Source organism: Lissotriton vulgaris, chromosome 5, assembly GCF_964263255.1.
Source record: "Lissotriton vulgaris chromosome 5, aLisVul1.2, whole genome shotgun sequence".
NCBI classification, from domain to species: domain Eukaryota; kingdom Metazoa; phylum Chordata; class Amphibia; order Caudata; family Salamandridae; genus Lissotriton; species Lissotriton vulgaris.
In genome coordinates this window covers 413,939,099-413,958,935 of record NC_141693.1, presented here as the reverse complement: position 1 = coordinate 413,958,935, position 19,837 = coordinate 413,939,099, and the positions used below count along the sequence as shown (strand labels likewise).

Genomic DNA, 19,837 nt, shown 5'->3' with positions numbered 1-19,837 from the left:
CCAAACCCCAGAGAATTAGATCACTTTTGGACAACAAGAAGAAACATTTACTGAGGAGAGGAATCAGAAGAAACTTAGTAGAGAATATCCCTAAGCTGAAGTGCTGCTTGGGGGATTGGCCTGCAGTGGTTGCCTGACTGCCAAAGAAAGGAGAAAGGGACTTTGTGTACTTCATCAACTTGTAAGGATCTCCAAGGGCTTGAGAGAAGAGCTTGCCTCCTGCTGAAGTATCAGGGACAACAGACTTCAACCCCCAGCTCCTCAAGAGTTATTTGGAAGTGCCTGCTGCTGTTTTGGGCCTTCTGAGGGTCTGCGTGTCGCAAGGAGCTGGAAGCGCGACCGCAAGGAAGAAGCGTGTCGCCATCGCTGTAGTCGCACCTCTGAACAAGGGTGTTGCCGCTGCAGGTGTCGCATTGAGCGGAAGCGTCTCGCATCGAGGGAGAAGAGTGTCGCTACCAAAGTCGCTATCGTCGCATCTCTGAACAAGGGTGTCACCGCTGCAGCAAACGCATCGAGTCGAGACATCTCGCAACATCGGAGAAGCGCGTTGCATCAAGAAGAAGATGCCATCTTTGTTTCTTTGCACCTGATCTTCCACGCATCACCGTCCTTGCGTGCCAGGGACTACCGCATCACCTTTCCTGCAACACTTTTGTTGCCCTGCGTGTCGCATCTTAAGGTACATTGCCTCAAACTGTTGCATTTTAAGATCTAAAGAGAACTAAGCTAATTCTACCATTTTAAGTACAGTATTGTGGATTTTTGTCGTTTGCGGTCTTGTCTTTAATCTATATAAAGAATACTTATTTTATATATACAACTCTGTGGTGTTCATCTGTAGTGTTGTCACTGGATTACTGTATGTGTTCACAAATGCTTTACACACTGCATCTGAGATAAGCCCGTCTGCTCGTGCCAAGCTACCAAGGGGGGGAGCAGGGGTTATTTTATGAGTGTACCCCCTTACCCTGACTAGAGGCAAGGGTCCCTATTTGTCACAAGTACCTACCAGTGCCAACTAGATACCCCCAAATCTAACATTGTTGGTGGGCGGTGAAGATTCTGGACTTGCATTTGCAACTACATAATTTTGGTAGATTTCTTTTTCCTGGGATTTTCTATTTTTGCCAAGTTTAACCATCATGAAGAAAGCAGAATCCATAGCATCTGTTGATTTTGATTGGGAAGAGTAGAAACTGGAATGCTACAATGAAAGGCAGCTGGAAGGGCCATTGGGCCCAGGAGGGAGTAAAGCACCTTTCCCAGCAGGTAGCAGTGTTTCTGCCCAAAGTTTGCTCCCAGAGGAGCTGGAGGGTAGAGAGAGATGTAAAATGCAGGAAACGGCGCTGACCAAGCTCAAATTCAGGGACAACTGGAGTTAGAGAATAGGAAATTGGCCCTAGAAGACAAGAGAGCGCAAATAGAGCATGAGTTGAGAATGAGTGAGCGGGATTTAGAGCTCGAGAGGCTTGAGGCCACGAGTGTCTCAGCCCAGCAACCAGAAATGTGTGTAGCTCAGAGATTGAGCTTTGCTGAGTTGGAGGTGGAGTCCAGCTCAGATGGTGGCAGTAAAATTGAATTTTGTAGTGCGGAGGGAGCAGTACATACACCCAGAGATATGGCACCTGACTTGAAGGAGGGGTTAACATACATCAGGAGGTTCAAGGACATGAGGTAGCTCCAGTGGTGCACAGTGTCCCTGAGGAGAATGGGGAAACTGACGCAGGAGTTCATGATCCTAGTGGTGGGAGGGACACTCTACTGACTCTAGATGAGAGGTGCACGGGGAGGGGTTCCCCCAAGGTTGAAGTCCTGGTATGTGAGTGTGAAGACTACCCAGAAGAGTGTGGGTTGAGTGACAGAGACAGTCAGATGCTGTCTTTCCAATCTCAGGAGAGTGGTGTGGAGTACGTGAGCAATGCACTGGATGGTGAGGTGGAGGATAGTTTGGATAACCCTTGTAGGGGTCTGTGTGATCCAATTATGGGAGAGCACATTGTATGTCCGTTTTCCAGAGCCATTCTAACACCTGTTGGAGAGTGAGTTCTCTGACCCCAGGGACCTCACATTGGAGGCAGACCTTTTGGGGGATTCCAGAGGGTCTGGAGAGGCATTAGGGAGTGACCCTGTGGGGAGTGGCTCAGGTATCTTCCAACCCAGAGTGGTGGAAGTGGTTCAGAGTACCCCAGCTAGGTCCCGTTGTAGTGGGAGGGGTGTAGGGGCTCACGTCCTGTCTCAGTGGAGAAGTAGTGAGTGTGAGACTGCGTGTCCCAAGGTGCCCGAAACCCAGTCTCAGGGCCTGGATGGTTCTTTAAGGGGACACAAGGTGGAGAGCCTAGGCTGTCCTGATGGGACTCCCGTTGAGGGGGATCCCCTAGTGTCTGTGAACTGGGAGTGTCTGTAATCAGGCCTCCATCAGTTCTGGTGTCTGGCAGTTCCGCTCCTAAGTGGAGGGTGCATAAGTACAGATTGAGGGAGGCGGGGGGAAAATAGTCCCCAGTGGAAGAACCAGTGGGTCAGGGGTCAGCCAGAAGGGCTGAGTCACCGATGGATGACCATTGTGACACCACTTCTGTCCTGGAGGATCTTCATGCGCTGTCAGATGGACAGGGGTCGGGATATCTGTGCTAGGCAGACTGTCACACGACGCATGAGTTATGTGTCACCCTCGGGGGGCTGCATATGTGCTCCCAAGGAAGTCCTGGTGTGCCAGGCAAGCATTGAGGTGGCAGATTGTACGAGACACAGAGAAACACCCAAAAACTAACAAAAAAAGCCCAAAGTTAGGCCAAAAGAAGAAGCTAGAGAAAAAGCAGAGTCAAAATATCTGGCTCCGCAAGGGATGGTCACATTGCACACTGCATGCCAGGAACTTAGAGATACACGCACATGATGTTGGGGCACATTGCAACAGCCAACAACACTTAAAAGTGATACACCCCCTCCTCCTACAGTGCTGTGTACTTGTAGGTTGAAACACGCAGCCCACACCGATGGCGCCTCCATGCACACACCGGGAGAGACATGTTCTTGGAAAGCCGGTGGCGGCCATTGAACCCTAACTAAAAACTGCTGTGATCCATTCATATAATCACAGGACCATTCCATAAATATTTTGCGTTAATCCAAGCAAACAGTTTGGTATGAAGGAGGTGAGGGCTCAGTGGTTCGGACTCTGATCTCTGTTCAGCATACAACCATGATCATTCCGAGAGAAGAACTATCGAATTTCTACCAGGACCCGTTAAAGAAGAAGACAACTTTGCTACATAAGGCTTGTGAAAAAAGAACAGTGAATTGGCAGGAGGTACCATACCCTTCTTCAAAGTACAGACAAAAGCAAAGGCCCACTGGTTACAAATTACCATGTGGGAGATGCTTAAAATTATAAACAGCACTGAGCTGGGCCTTAATTCAATCAAGGAAGAACTGAGAGCAATCTGCCTCATGGTGATGAAGCATAAATATGTGTTAGACTTAATGACAGCGATGGAGGGAGGGGTGTATGCCAAGATCGGTGCATCCTGCTGCACGTTTATCCTAGGGAATAAAATGGACAATGAGACATTGACTCTTGCCATCCAAGCACTGCACCATTTACAAAGAGACACTCGTGAGGAGGGAGGTGCCCCTGAGCAGGAGCGGTTCTCGAATTGGTTCTTGTGACTCCCCCGGTGAATCTCCGGTCTGCTAACAAATCCACCGGATGTGAACTCCCCGTAAACCCCAGACCTAGAAATACATAGTCAGGCAGGCTCTGAGACCTAGGCCTGAGTTCACTGATTGACACGTCGCAGGTGGGGCAAAACGTAGTGGGCTGACAAATGCACAAACAGGAAATCCCAGATCAATCCCCCAGATAGGCGCAGCAACACTACAATAGCCTCATTAAAGCATACAGGGCCGGAGGGGTATGCTTGCACTCAAAACACCCTAAAGGCAGCTGCCACATAAGTTTGGAACATATAGCCAATCAGGACACAGCACACACAGGATACACAGTTATTATTTATTAAGCAACTTGTATCGCGCAAACTAAACCCGAAGGTGTCAAGGCGCCTATCAAAACCAAATCAGAAAGTTTGCAGAGCACCACTAGGGGTATGCACGTGTAAAAAGGTGGGTCTTTAGAGCAGATCTAAAAGCTTGTAGAGTGGGGCGGGACCTTACTTCCAAAGAGAGGGCATTCCACCATTTAGGTGCCAAGTTAGAAAAGGCCTTGCCTCCCCATCTTGCTTTTCTAACACGAGGTACATAGAGAAGAAGTTTGTGAATAGAACGAAGATTCCTGCCGGGGTTATACTGAGATAGGATCGATCCCATGCCTGTCGGGCTGGATTTAGATAGGGCTTTGTACACCATACACATGGATTTAAAAAGGATACGGTCCTCAACGGGGAGCCAGTGAAGCTGTTTTCGGGCTTCGGTGGCAGAGGCACGTTTAGGTAGGTCAAGGACAAATCTCGCTGCCGCGTTCTGGACCACCTGCAAGCGCTGTAGCTGACTCTTGTTCAGTCCTGCATACAGCGCATTGCAGTAATCCAGTCGCGAGCCCAGAAGTGCGACAGCAAGTTGCTTTCTCGCCTGGGGTGACAAATAGTGCCTGATTTTCCTTAGAATGTGGATAATCCCCCAGCAGGTCGATACAGTCCTGTTGACCTGTTGGCACATACTAAGGGTGGGGTCGATCATGACTCCCAGGTTTTTTGCTGACGAGGTGGGCTCGGGACATAAGCCCAGCGAGTTCGGCCACCACTCAGCCGACCAGATCGTTTCTTTTCCTCCAAAAACCATCACCTCCGTCTTCTCCCCATTCAGTTTTAGTGAGTTGTGAATCATCCACTGGCCAACTGCCTCCATACAAGATCTAAAATTGGCGGCAGTTGACGTAACTGACTGGGAGAGAGAGACTAAGATCTGGGTGTCGTCCGCGTAGGAGACTACCTCCATCCCAAAAGATCTAATGAGTCTGGCAAGGGGGGTCACATAGATATTGAAAAGGGTAGGACTAAGCGCTGACCCTTGAGGGACCCCACATTGCACAGACAGGGATGGAGATAGAAACGATCCCAGCATTACCCTTTGTTCTCTGTGATCGAGAAAAGAGGAAAGGAGTCCCCGGGCAGACCCGCAGACCCCAATCTCCCTCAGGCGAGATGTTAACACCGCGGGAGATAGGGTGTCGAAGGCCGCTGTGAGATCTAGAAGGATCAGGAGGGAGGTCTGGCCCTCATCAACCCTGGTGCGGATATTATCCAGCACTATGGTGAGGGCAGACTCGGTGCTATGCTCCCTCCTGAATCCATGCTGGGAAAGATCCAAACAGCCCGAGCTCTCCACGAATGCAGCCAGATGTTTGTTCAGATGGGCTTCTAGCATCTTTGCGGGAGCCGGGAGCAGAGAGATGGGGCGAAAGTTTTTTAACACCCCAGGATCCAGAGAAGGCTTTTTAAGCAACGGTTTTACTGCAGCATTCTTCCACTGCTGGGGAAAAATGCCTTCCTTCATCGCCCTGTTCATGATGTCAACCAGAGGGGGAAGGAGAGATTCTCTGCACTGCTTGAGGATCTTTAGCGGGCAGACATCCAGCGGAGAGCCAGATTTGGTTTTATCAAGCAGGATTTCAAGATCCTGACAGGAGAGAGGAGGAAAGGATACCAGATCCTGATGTTGAGATGGTTCAGCATCAACGGGCTCAGAAAGAGCAGGCAGCAAGGGTACGGCGGTCAAGGATTTTTGGACCTCCAAAGCAGTGTAGATGTCCGCGATCTTTGACTGAAAGAAGGCAGCTATCTTGTTGCACAGGTCCTGTGAGGCAACCACAGGATCCGGGGTCTGGAGGGAAGTAAGGGAATCAACAATCCTAAAAAGTTCTCTAGGAGATGAAAGTGAGGAAGTGAGTGCCGTGAAATATTCCTGCTTGGTCTTAATCACTTCCAATTTGTAGTTTTTAAGCAGGACCCTATGAGCTTCTCTATCCTTAGGGGCCCAGCTAGAGTGCCATAGGCGTTCCTGCCTCCTTACTTCCTGTCTACGAAGTCGTAGTTGTTCAGAGAACCAGGGAGCTGAAGGTCTTTTCCTGGCAGAGTAACAAGACCTAGCTGGAGCCAACTCCTCTAGGGCCTCCGAAATGATGTTTTCGTATATAGAAACCGCTGTGGAGGTGTCCATCTCCCGAGGAATGGACAGACTAGATGTCCATGGATGGAAAGAGTCTTCCCTGATCTTTTTAAGGTTCACAGTAATCATGAACTCCCCATGCAGGACATCTGGACACATTACCCACTAGCCGCATTGTGTCCACACAAGGTTGAGGCCCACCTGGATTTCCCATCGAATACATTAATTTATGACTCCAAAAGGCAGCAACTCACATTCCTTACCAAACAAGGATCGTTGGAACCATTTATGGCATTCAATTATTTGTATATAAAGTAATCTCAGATCGATTGTAAGTTGAGACGGTCCTCAGACCGTATGCCTGTAACTGTTTTCCCGGCCGTATTGTTTCATTAAACAAACTGTTCCTGTTTTGCCAAATGCCTCTTGCTTTTTGGAGGTAATTAATGTTCAAGCAACAATTGCTGAGTCAGAATCATTTGCAGTTTTAATTTTTCTTAAAAGGTTTTATAGATTATTGATGCACTGTGTGTTTTGAACAAGAATGATCCAAGGAACAGTAAAAGTCTGCCACATGTGTTTTTTTTTAATGTCTATTAGAGCGACGTTTAACTTAAAATATTATTAAAATTCAATGGTTGAAAGTTGAATTTTTGAGACAACATAGCAAAATAAATAGGATTGTGAGGTTGAAAAATATCTAAAATAAAAAGGATACGCAAGCAGGCCCAAGCTTTCCAGATGGATAAGAGAGGATCTCATTTTATGGCAGATTAAACCACAAGGAGGCGAGTTCTGAGCCCCTAATCTTTTAAGAAAAACACATATCCAGATGTTTTAGAGCTAAAATTGAATCTTTAATAATCTGAAAGCAATGAAGAGCGAGATCTCACTCTGGCACTTACAGTCAAATAAATGCCAGGGCAGCTTAAACCTACCTCATTTTAAAAATTGTTAAATAGTATTTCACCCACTACCTCTCATTAACATTTTGACAAATGAACCCATAATGGTATTTATGATTGCAAAGCTACTACAAATAACTTTACAACCATATTTTATATTTTGGCCATTTTCGGAAACATGTCCGCAAATTGGGCGAAGATATCTGCCATTGACAAAAATAGGAAAATTAAAGAAACTGTATTATTTCATTTTATAATTTCATTTATAATTCATAATTTTTAAACAATACTTAAAAAATACTCATCTTCACCAACATTTTTATTTTCATTTTATATTTAGTAAACTTGGTAAAAACCATATAGAACACTAAGAGGAGGATTACAATGTTGTTGGAAGGGCTCCGGATGGGATGCGGTATTGTTGAATCTGATTTAGAACCCTTGTTTCCGACAGAATCAGTCAGTTTTCCTACCGACCAGTTAAGAAGTCCAGAAACCGTTTGAACAATACAAATCGGTTCTGAAAGGGATTGAGTCAGTTGGAGTCTTTCGGATCCGAATGGTTCATGCTCAATGGGCAAGGTTACCTGAACGAGCGATTAGGATAACCGATTTGGACAGCCCTTCTGACTCGGTTTGCCTGAGACAAAACGGATTTTGGAATTGGTCTTTGGGGACCGTTGCGGGCCACCTTTCACCCAGAGGTGATCGATTGTGTCTCGTGGGGTTACCCAAGGGACCCCTCTTCCCAACCATGCACAATGTGGAAAGCACCATGGTGCAAGGTTTTCCCCAACCACCCCTTTTTTCAATGGGAACCTGTGTTATCGTTCGGAACACAGGCTCCCATAGAATTCAATACGAGTCCAACCGAACGATGTTGGGAAGCATCGTAATTGGTCGGTCAGACTTGCAGGACCCAATTCAGTAGGAAACCAGTCCGGAACAGTACAGGTTCCTAACGACATCATAATCGGGACCTTAGTGTTTTTTAAAATAATTATAATAACAATATATAATTGTTTGCCATTTAAATATACATATACCTTTAAATGTTGTACTTATTTCATTGATGTAATATTACTAGCTATGGGGTGTTATTTTATTTCATAGTCTCCAATTTTATCTAATGGACCATGTTGACTATGTGTGCTACTGAGCTTAGTACATTTGAGCCTATTTTAACACCCTTAGGGCTGCATTAACTTTAGAACTGTATTTTACAAATTGCAAATGTCTTACTCTTTTCTTGTTTGTGCTTTTGTATTAGCATGTCACTCCCTAAACCCCGCCTACATTTGCCTAGCTCCCTCCCATTTAGTAGTTGTATCCCCTAGTGACTCCTTATTTAATACAAAAACCTATACCTATGTGTGGGTAAATATCTGCAGACTTGGCATAGACCTTCGCAAACCAAAAATAGGAGAGGCAGAATCAGAGGTTTCCAGCTGTAGGTACGTGAATAATATTTTGTAGTATGTTTTTATAGTATGCGAGTAGGACACTGTCTTACTGCTTTAAGTACTACAAATAGCAATATGTAAATCATGCCCAAGATCTTTTCTGAGCTTCATAACACAAATCAGTGAAATTGCAAGGTGGTACTTTTAATAGTCCGAAGCATGGTAGAGATAAGGAAGTGTTCATTTGGCTTGAGGCTGATAACAAGGTTATGAAGCTGAGTAAAGAGGCCAGACAGAAGAGTCAAATAAAGATGTTATTTGTATAGGCTTAATGGGCATAGATTTGACCTTTTCTTCCTGTTGCACCATTATTGCTTTTTGTGCTTTGTATGTCCTTGTGCATAATTCTCTTGAGTGTAATTGGTGGTGGGCAGTTTGTGTTTTTTTTGGTGTTAAGTAGAGTAAGAATGAATGTCTAAGTTGTCTATCTCATTCCCTACTGTTACCGTCCTTATGTTCATTCAAGATTCCAGACCTTGTTGCTGCAGCTGGTCAGTTGGGGCACAACCAGCAAGGATTTAATCTATATGCCAGGAATGCCTTCGAGTTGACAATGTTCAATCTTCACTCTTTTTAGTCCACCTTTTCTTGTAATATATCATACATTTTAAGACAGTAGCAAAGAATAATTATTAGCGCATAACTCTTATTTTTAACAGCACTTGTTTGCAAAGCAGAGGGAGGTACTGAATAATGTTTAAATATTTTTTATTGATTGGTCAGAACTCAATAATACACAGTTATCAAAACATAAGAAATACACAACACATTTTAGGTAAGATTTGCGTAAAAAACGTTGACCGCAGCACAATAATAGGAAACCATTGAATGTATGAAATGTACATCTATACAGTTTGGGCTTATATATTAAAACATTTAACATACTCTTTAATGAGACCCAATGGAAAATCCATAACAATAAGCACCACGGTACAGATGCTATAACTAAGTCTTCTGCAGGGTTAGCTAAAGGTGATCAGCATTGAATTCACCATTTTCATACCCAATTACAGCTCATGTCATGATATTGTCTTTGTATAGATGAGAAGGACACTGACTTCATTGACTTCCACCCCCCCCTTTAACCTAGAATGTATTCACATCTTTCTCATGTACATTTGAGGGGACATTAATAGATTAACTGGGCAAAAAACTAGAACAACAAGTACAATTGTCTTCAAGGGTTCCTAAAAACCCCATGAAATTTTTTACTCACAGTACATCAGAAGCAAAGAATGCTGAATGGCGAGCCTATCAAGCATATATAAAGATATCTTGCTTTGAATGTAAATAGTGCGTATTTAAAAGCTTACCAGTGAGTGCTTCTCTGTACAATACATTTCATGGGTCAACTGAGAGATGAACAAAGAAGACCATAGGCTTCACATCCACCAAGTAGTAAAGAGAGTCGAGGCCCACCTCTGTTATCAATAGAATGATTGCTTGTGCTACACCTTGCATTCTCTAAAAAGCTGTCTTTTCAAACATTTAGGATTACAGCATCTAAGTGTCCACGGTTCTACTCAAGACAGCATGAGCAATGAATCGTCTTGCTTTGATGAACCTGCTTTGATGCCTGATCAAAGTGCCGAAATGTTGCCCGGTAAGACCCCCTTGAATTTTGGTGCTAAACTATAAATGCTTTCAGCAATGCTTAGTTGATCAACATGAAAGAATTAACTGTATGTTCCAATAATTAAAGTGGTGGACCTTGTCATTCAAAGTCCCCCTCCCTCCACAAATGGTTCATGATCTTACTTTCCTGACAAATACCTTAACTTTGGATTTAAATGGGTTTCTATAGAGTATTTTCTTATCACAGTAGAACTACAAGACCTACAACAATTGGAGAAGATTAGACCCATCTTCTTATGATGGCTGCAAAGCAGCATATGGAAATATTGGAACCATAAGATCCTGAGTAATGGTTCAGTAGGTGACACAGTCTGAAAGTCTCATCAAGGTTTTTTCAGTTAAAATGAAACATTTTTGTTCAGTACAGAAGCCAGTCTCTTTGGACACGGTTTGGAATGTCCACCATTGACAGTGAAATGGAATGAGGCAATATAATATTCATATATAGAGACTGACTCACTCTCTGTGTGAGGATCTCAACTCTCTATCTATTAGGATCGCCCTATGTCTGTTCCAATTTACGAAAGGGTTGAAGACGTACCTCTTTAAAGAACACTTCATCACAATGCATTAACAATCCACAAAACAGCTACTTCTCCTACCACTCATTGACTTTATGCCTATCTTTCACTCATCTAGAGACAGACATAGTAGCATTACATTACACGAGGCACAATCTCGATGACTGCAAAGCGTAGCATGCCTGGAGATAAATAAGATGGGGTTCTGATGGAAACAGTGTGGTTTGGTGAGATTCAGTGCATACCTAGAGACACTATTTCATTTGGAAAACCACTCTGTAATTCATTGGGAGCTAACATGACTTCCATGATGTTCAACAAGATTTTACTGTGTAATTGGTTGGCAATAGGGCCCATTTAGAGGCCAAGTAGATGTTATTGTTATAATCAGATAGTGATTTATTTCAGGGACGGATGGACTGCCTGATTTAATCTCAGCCAATGGCAGTCAGTCGGGCCACATTCCAATCTATCATTTTTTACACACTATGCCACTCCAGTCACATGCAAATCATTCTTGGATCTCCTCCAATAGGAACATTCTAGCTGAAACTCTCAGGATTAGCAGCACCCAGGAAGACATTGTGATTGCCACACCTATTGATGGGTCTGTGGCAAAGCAGGAGGAAGATGTGATGTCACTGTTTTAAATGAAGTGGCACTGGTTGAGCCCTGGGTTGAGCCTATGAGATGTCTGGAGGAAGTCAAGATGTCAATGCAGTAATTGTGTTGCTATTAATTGGGGAAAAGGGGATGTGTGGGGTCACATACAATGATATTGTGATGAGCAAAATAGTAGAACCAGTTTCGTTTTAACCTTTGCTCGTACATGAGTGTCATTGCCATACAATAGGGGAACCCTTTTCAATGTAACTTTTGCTCCTGCATGAGTGTTGTTACCTCATGGATCCATGTAATTTGCCTCAAGTGAACAAAGACAAGATCGAGGTTCTGTTTTTTGGACAACCGAAAGTTACTTGGTGACCAGCTTTGTGACCTAACAAACTCAGTCCATTACCCTCTACAGTGAATTCAGCCAGAAGCCTTGGTTTCATCAGACAAGTAACCTCTCTGTTCTTAGTGGATCAATCACGTACTTGGTATCTGCGTTTCACTTCTTCACTTGCTCATGAAAATTATTCCACTCCTGCCCATCTGTGCTAGCAGGACCATAGTTCAGGCCTAATGGCTAAAACGGTCGACCCCGTAGCAGGAGAATCGGGCTTGAGTCTCACCAGGGACTCTTAACATCCTATGATTCTGGGCAAAACATTTACTCTCCCCCGTGCCTAACAAAAATGAATGTGTCCGTCTGTAATGCAACTGGTGCTCATGTAAAACGCTCCGATACCTTCGGGTCTAGGTCGTGCAATATAAACTCCAAAAACAAAAAAACATTGCGCGTTGACTATGGGAGCGCGATGTATCTGGGCCTGTCATAATACCTCACCCGTTAACTTCAAATTATTCAGAACATAGCAAATCATCTGATTCTAAACCTACCATCCACAGATTCTATATCTACCAATCTAAAGGATTTGCATTAGCTTGCTGCCTAAAAACATTCACCATTCAAAGCTCTATGTTTTTGTGATAAGAGTCATTCAGAATTCAAACTCTGTCTATCTTAGCAACAAATTCTGATTCTACAGTCCTCTTGGAACCTATAGTCCTCTGCCTCAAAGCTTGTGGTGGACCACTCCATCAACAAATCTCATTTGAGGGGCCATCCTCCATCTATCTCGCTTCCAAATTCCTGAACACTCTACCAATTGAAATTAAAGCCACCATTGACATCATACAGTTTTGTAAAAAGCGGCAAATCGGACTCTTCCAAACACATCTTAGTTCCTCTAGTTGGATGTTAATATTCCTATCCCCTTCAGCACCAGGACTCCCCTCTGGGTATTTGCAACAGTTTAACATCCCATTAATGTAACATAACATGGCATAAAATAGCATAACAGCATAGCATAGCATGAAATAGCACAGCATAGCATTGAATAGCAAATCGTAACATAGGTTGGGTCTGGGGAAAGCCTGGAGGCAGTTAGGATGCCATTGTGACAGTGATCAATTTGAGTCTAATGACAGAGACAACTTATTGATGTGGGTAAGCTGTGATTAGTGGGGAGATGCAGCACATCTGGGGAAGGCAGATTGCAATTATCGGCTGTAAGGAAAGGAAAAAAGTATTCTTGGGAAAGTCCAGAGTGACTTAGGGCCTGATTTAGAGCTCAGCAGATGGGTTCCTCCATCACAAATGTTACGGTTATCCCGTATGCTATATTACAAGTGCATTATATCCAATGGCACTTGTAATATGTCAGATGGGAGATCCATCACGTTTGTGATGGAGTAACCCACCCACCAAACTGTAAATCGGGCCCTTATTCAGGACATCACCTCAAATGAGTAGGGTTGGCAATTGTTTCTAGCTACAAGAATGGCTAGGTACCCCCCACAAGAAAAATCCAGATTACAATGCTAATGATGTCATATTGTCTATTACGTATTAAGCACTGCTGGTGCCTCCTCTGATAGCAGACGTAATGCTTTTTTTGAAAACTTCTCAGTATTTTCGGCCGTTACCGACAGGTATTCAAGAATTGGCATGTAGGGGCACAATTTTACAGAATCGGTAAATTTACTGAATCAGTAAATTTACCGATTCTGTAAAATACCGAATCGGTATTTTTACCGATTCGGTAAATCTCAGATGTAGGTGGGACTCTTCTGAGTCCCAAAGGCCCTACAAAATCGGTATTTTACCACACAATCCTATTGTGTGGTAAAATACCTATGTGGCATGTCTGTGTGCCACATGGCGCACATGCCTACTGGTGGGGTGCCAGAGGGTCAAAGTGACACCCCCTGCACCCTTGAAAAATTCAGTATTTCAAAGCCCATAGGAATCAATGGGAATTACCGATTCTGTATTTACAGAATCGGTAAATACCGAATGTTACGGTATTTCCACATCTGGGAATACCTACATATCCACCCCTTAGATTTACCGATTTTTAATTACCGAATCGGTAATTAAAAATCGGTAAATCTAATTTACCTACATCTGGCCCTTAGTCATGTACAATTTTCTAAATATAGCAGTGTATACTTATAAAGATGTATGCTTGCACATCGAAGAGTTACACATGCATGATAACTCGGATGAAAAAGATATGTTTGCAAATTTGCAGGTTTCTGTTCTGCATTTAGAAGTCCTGTCTCAACCTTATATCCTTCCCAAGTCTATAAGAAGATTAGCACTGAGTCAGTTAATAATAAAACATATTCCATTAACCCCTAGAGACTTTCGGTTTGTTATGTTTCTTATGTAAAGGTTGAACATATAAATTGCAAAGGAGCAAACTGTTCCTGGTTTTCTTAGATCATTTTCATGCTCTCATCCATGATAATATGTTCGCTGTTGAAATGCTTATTTCTGGAGTTTTGTAATGCAAATCAACGAACCCTTATTGTTGCAAAGAGAAGCGCCGTCAATGGGTTGATTAAAATAAGGCGGAAGACCCTCCTCAGTATCAGATTTACCCAGAAACCAATATTGTTGTTTTATTGTCCAAAAGTCTTAATTCTAGCCTACCATCTTCACAATTTTTATAATAGTCAGTTGCAACATGTGCATGGCCCTATAAGGGAGGGACCCATAAAGTTGCACCAGTAGAAGCTATGACTGGCAAGAGCCCATCAGCCCACATTGGTCATAGCTCAAGGCACAGAGAGAACGGATACAATACTTTCTACTTTCACTTTAAAACATACGCGAGACATGAAATAATCCTTCAGTATAATTTCAGATTGTCTACAGGATACTCCATTTACAAATCAAGAAGCCACAACATCACAGACATTTTAAATTACACAACACCTACATTTTAGGAAAAGGAGTGGCAGAAATTTACATTTCTGAGTTCATGACACCATGTCCAGAGTCACAATACAGCATCAAAGAACATCTGACCATCAGACCTGTTTTTGTTAATTGTTTGCAGATGGGAACTGAATCATTTGTATGCTTTTTTAACTACGTTCATCAAACCTTCTGCATTGATGAATTTCAACTGTTAAGAAATCGTCTGTTTTTTCTATCCATGTGTCATCATGTAGGTAAAGGATGAATGTATAGGTAAAAGTAACTTTATGCATGAGGTCTCAAAAGTCCTTATGCTGATCAGTTCTGCCTTTTACATCTTCATCGATCCTTTGGAGACCTCACTCTGCATCGTTGATAAAGGGTAATGCTCACACTCAATTGAGGTCGATGAGTTCCACTTGCAGCTTTGAATGAGCGATTTGACTTCCTTCTTGAAATTGTTGTTTAAAAATCCATAGATAATGGGATTGACGCACGTAGACATCATTGCCATCAGGTGACAAAGAGAGAAGATCAGATCATGGTGGCACACTGCAATAGCCTCATGATTCCACTCGTAAATGTTATTGAAGACATAGAAGGGAAGCCAGCAAAGAGCAAATGCAGCAACCATGGCTGCAAGCATAACATTGACTCTCTTAATGTGGGACATCCTACTGTTGTACTCACTTCTCTCAAACAAATCTTTCCTTCTTCGCAGACGCAAATATATGCGGAGGTAACACAAAAGGATAAAAAAGAGAGGTACACAATACTGGAAGACAAACATGAAGGTTGTGTAAATTAATCTATGCTGAACCGATGGCCAATGTTCCATGCAAGCCCCTTTCCCAGCGGAGGACTCAACAGCAAGCGAAAACTTCCTGTGCAGTTCTGTGTTGAGGATTGAGTAGGTTATAAAGGGAACTGAAAGGAGTCCTGCTGTTATCCAAATAATGGCGATAGCAATATAGGCCTGAGTAATGTTAGGCTTCCACCCAGTTGGGTTTATTATTAATTGATGTCGTTCCAAGGCAATAAGTATTAGGGATAAAGTTGACACAGTCACTGAGGCACATTGGAGAAAATTTGTTAGCTTGCATAGTCCTTCTCCAAAGAGCCAGTGCTTCTTGATGATGGACACCACTGTCGCCGGCAAGCAGAAGATACACACAATGATATCAGAGAAGGACAAATTAGCAATGAGAGTATTGGTCACATTGGACTTCTCTTTTTGTCGGGCTATGACACAAATCAAACATAGGTTTCCTAAAAGCCCTATGATGGTAAGCAGGCTGTACGAAGTGCTCAAAAATGAAGTAATGTCGGTGGTATTTTCACACTGGTCCTGAAAAGGTGACGTGAGGTTGAATGCATGGTTTTTATAGAATATCGCCAACGTTGTGCTGTTCATTTTGGAGTCGAAAAGGACTGCGGATGGAATCTGGCTTTAAAGAGAGGACCACATTTGGTTGTTATTCAAGTTCTCCTGCATGAAGGCCTGTTGGAAAAAATACATATAATGCAGATTAGAGAGTGGTAATGTATTTCAACAAAAGTTTAAAACTAAACAACGTGTTGGCATTTCTTTAAAAAATCTATGTATAAAATAGTCTTATGAAAATCACAAAACTCATCTACTAAAATTACTCTTGTTAATGTTCTCTAAATGCTCTCATCTTTCACAGTATTTACAGTGTCAGATATTTAAGGGAAACAGCCATTACAATGCAGCTTTTGCCACGCATAGCCTTTACCACACGTGCTTTTACAGCGCATATGCCTTTATCACACATGCCTTTACAATGAATAACATTGTAAAGGTATGAATGATAAGGGTTTTTGCATAGTAGAGGTGGTAAAGGCATATGCGTGATAAAGATGGTAAGGGCATATGCGTGGTACTGGTATTGGGCGTCATTGGAGAAGAGACCCGGCTTTCGTATCCGTTTAAGAGGGGGAAAGAACAACCTGCACATTGGATTTCCCTCATGGAGGTAAGGGGGATTTCACAAGAGGGCTTGGGGTGGGGGGGTTTTCAAGGATGGTAAATAAAAAATCTCTAACTAGCAAACTGTCTGCCACCTCCCTGTCTTTTTCGGTCGACTGACTCCAGAAGCAGGAAGCACATAGGCTCCCAGACTCCCCTAGCAAATCACGATGCTGTTGTCACCAGCATGACAGTAACATCATGATTCGTCTAAGTACTGTGGTTCGGCACTCAGACAGGGACTGAGCATGTTCTCCACCCAGACTGTGCAATACAGCCACGTTGAGAACATGCTAAGTGTGCATGACTGTTTGACAGGGCCAAGACAACCGGCCAAACCATCATGGACACTTAAGGGAGTGCCTACCACTCCTCACCCTGCTGTGGACAGCCCAGCATCACCCTGCCGATCATCTAGAATTGAGCCCGTACGAAAAATAAAAGAATAATAACATTGCGTTATTATTGGTTTATTTTTCCTCTTTGAACTGCTCTCAGAGCAGTGGGTGACGCACCTCTGCCTTAGTGGAGGAGCCGCCGCAGTGTGCCATTATTTGCAACCCTTAACTAGTGGAAAATTACATTAACAATGAAAGATAAATGAAAAAAATACATTGTGCACCATCTGGTTGGTTCAAATGTCAGCCCAAAATTGCACCAATGAAACCTATGCAATCTGGAAATATCAGCTAAAAATACTCATGCTATAGCATCAGTGTAATATATTCAATTCTTTCCCTGAAATTTTCACTGGACTATATGTATATTCTTCATGTAGTGAACTGTTGTGAAAAAGATTCTGCACATAGGTTTTCTTGTATCAAGCTTATTTTGTGACACTAAGTAGCATGTATATCTGACAAGTACATTTTTGTTTATAGATGTTGCTACTGTATAACATATATATATATTATTAATTCAATTAAGTTACTACATTGGGTTTCTAGAGTTACCTGTTCCCAACATTTAGCTCAAAGTAGAGAAGCTGCTTCAGTTTTAGTACAGGAGAGAAGTAATCAGATGTCTGTAACGATTGCTAGTTGGACATAAGTACATCGGTAACATTCAGTTTTCCTTGAATACTTGTATATTTCAGAGAGGAAGACTTTTATATGGCATTTCATACTTTCTTCAGGTCCTAAAGTATATATACGATATTTGGTGTAGTTTGAACCCATCAGTTTAGAGATTGCATGGAATAAAATCTCTAAAAGCAAAAGAGAGGCGAGCCCGCCTGCACGTACAGAATAACATTGGTACCATGTAAATAATTTTCTTTCGCTGCATCATTAACTGCCTTAATGTTTAAAAATTTAAGTACACAGCTAATAAAATTCAATATCTGTCCAATCGCTTCTTACAGTAATCTTCATGTTTACCCACTGGCCCTACGTGCCACGCGCAGAGCTCCAAGCTACTTGCCTATGTGGAGTGCAGTGCCCCGTAACAAAGAACCCAAGCTCGGTCTGGCACAAAAGCGGACCATCACAGGCCATATGAGGGCCACCCAAGAAGAGACAGCCAAAGCCAACCAAAGCACAAGAGGCTGAAGTCATTCCCATTACATCGAAAAACCTCTGCGTTTTGGTGCTCTGCTCATCATCCTGAAGCAGAAACTCTGAAAAATTCTTGTTTGAGGAGGTGTCCACCCAACAACCTATCTGCCTTAAATGCATTCAACCTGGGATGAGCTGCAACCCAAAATATTGGAGGTGGTCTCTCGCTCCCTTGATCATCAACATCTATAATAAACTTCTAGATTTAACCAGGGATACCATATTTTGAGGCATTACTCATGTTTTGGTGTACACTATGTTCACCAATTAGCCTACGTCTGGCGACTACGACACCCTATCTAGATTTCCTACCTCAGAGATCCATATAAGAAACCTGGAAGGCACCACTGATTCAGGTAGTATCTATTAATTGAGTATTACTGTCTAATGTCTCTATGCTTCAGTGGGTATTTTTATTTAGATAGTAGAATTATTTCTACTGGTCATACTACGCCTAGTAACCAAAAGTGGTGGTCATAACCTGGTCCACAAGTAGACAACAATTGTAGCTAGGTGATGGAAACTACCTAGGGCAAGCTTTAACCCACCCTTTGCACAGGTGATCTGCTACTGACTGCGATCAACCTATGGACTATTCAAAAGACAGAGAGAAATACCTGTGACCGTTCAGAGTCAGATGTAGCTACCCAAGGCAGCAGGATGGGATAAATAAGGATTGTGGCACTATTTCCCAGCTAATGCCTCAGAACATTGCAAAGTTGGAGAAGGTAGTGAAGTACGTACATGGGAGCTACCCTAAACACTCAACACTGAAGAGACATGGCTTAGAAGAAGGGCCAAAAGACTTAAAGACACAACCAGCTAAGGGTTCAGTGATATCTTTATGCTCACAGGCAAAAGAAGACATGGCTGGCTTTTAAAACTGTTGATTGTGTCCAGTATCTTAGGAAGGGAGGAATGTGTAGAGAAACCAGTGCAAAAGAAAGTTTAAAACAACCCCACATGACTTTCCAAAAGTTGTAAACATCTTTATAATGGGTTTTGCTCTCGAGGATGGTGAAATGCTAGCTGAGTTACTGCTGAGAGAAGAGGTGTGTGCTATCCTTGACGACCCCCAGCTAATTTTCTACCTGCAAAGCAGCGATTTAGCCGTCTTGTCAGTGCTCTGAAACTACGGTGTGAAAGAGGCATCACATCCTGATCTATATGGCCCATATCTGCCTTTCTCTGTGGTTCCTCTTCAGTGGAGAGTGTGTCAGACCACTGTCCTCCCTGCTGTTTTCTCATGGGCAGCTCTGAACTGGATTCCTTCACATAATGGTCCAAGCCTGCCACAAGAGCACAAGACACCACCAGCCCACTTTGCGACCACGCCCAACTGAAACTACTTCACCGTTAATGTTGGCAAAGCCAGCACAGCCCCAGGCACATGCTTACAACAAGGGCTGGGTATTGACTGACTTCTTGCTAGTGCAAAAGAGGCATAAGACAGAAAAAGCACAGTCAGAAATACAGGTGTTACCCAGGGGCTAGGGAATTGGTTTTCTTCTTTTTAAAAAGATCTCCACCCAGCCCATCAGAAATCAAGGGCAGTTGTGAACATGGGCATATCTCCAATGTTTCCCAAGCACAAAATAACCAAGGCATCTGGGGGCAGATGTAGGTACCCCTTTACCGATCGGAATCGGCCGAAAATACCGATTTTCAGCCGTTTCCGATCAGTAAAGGGCTATGGAGATGTAGGGGCACATATTCCGTAATTTTACCGAATCGTTATTATTACCGAATCGGTAAATTTACCGATTCGGTAAT

The 19,837-nt window shown here is 43.1% G+C and overlaps 1 protein-coding gene across 3 annotated transcripts in view; it reads right to left on the bottom strand.

Annotated features, from left to right (window-relative positions):
* Positions 1 to 9,186: 9,186 nt before the first annotated feature.
* The window catches only part of LOC147710984 (neuropeptide Y receptor type 4-2-like), a 156,262-nt gene continuing 145,611 nt past the window's right edge, over positions 9,187 to 19,837 (bottom strand). For all 3 annotated transcript variants that reach the window (XM_086921781.1, XM_086921782.1, XM_086921780.1), the window contains one exon: positions 9,187 to 16,019. In XM_086921781.1, coding sequence (XP_086777907.1) covers positions 14,850 to 15,932 — 1,083 coding nt within the window. In that variant the 5' untranslated portion in view covers positions 15,933 to 16,019 and the 3' untranslated portion in view covers positions 9,187 to 14,849. The remainder of the gene's footprint in view (positions 16,020 to 19,837) is intronic.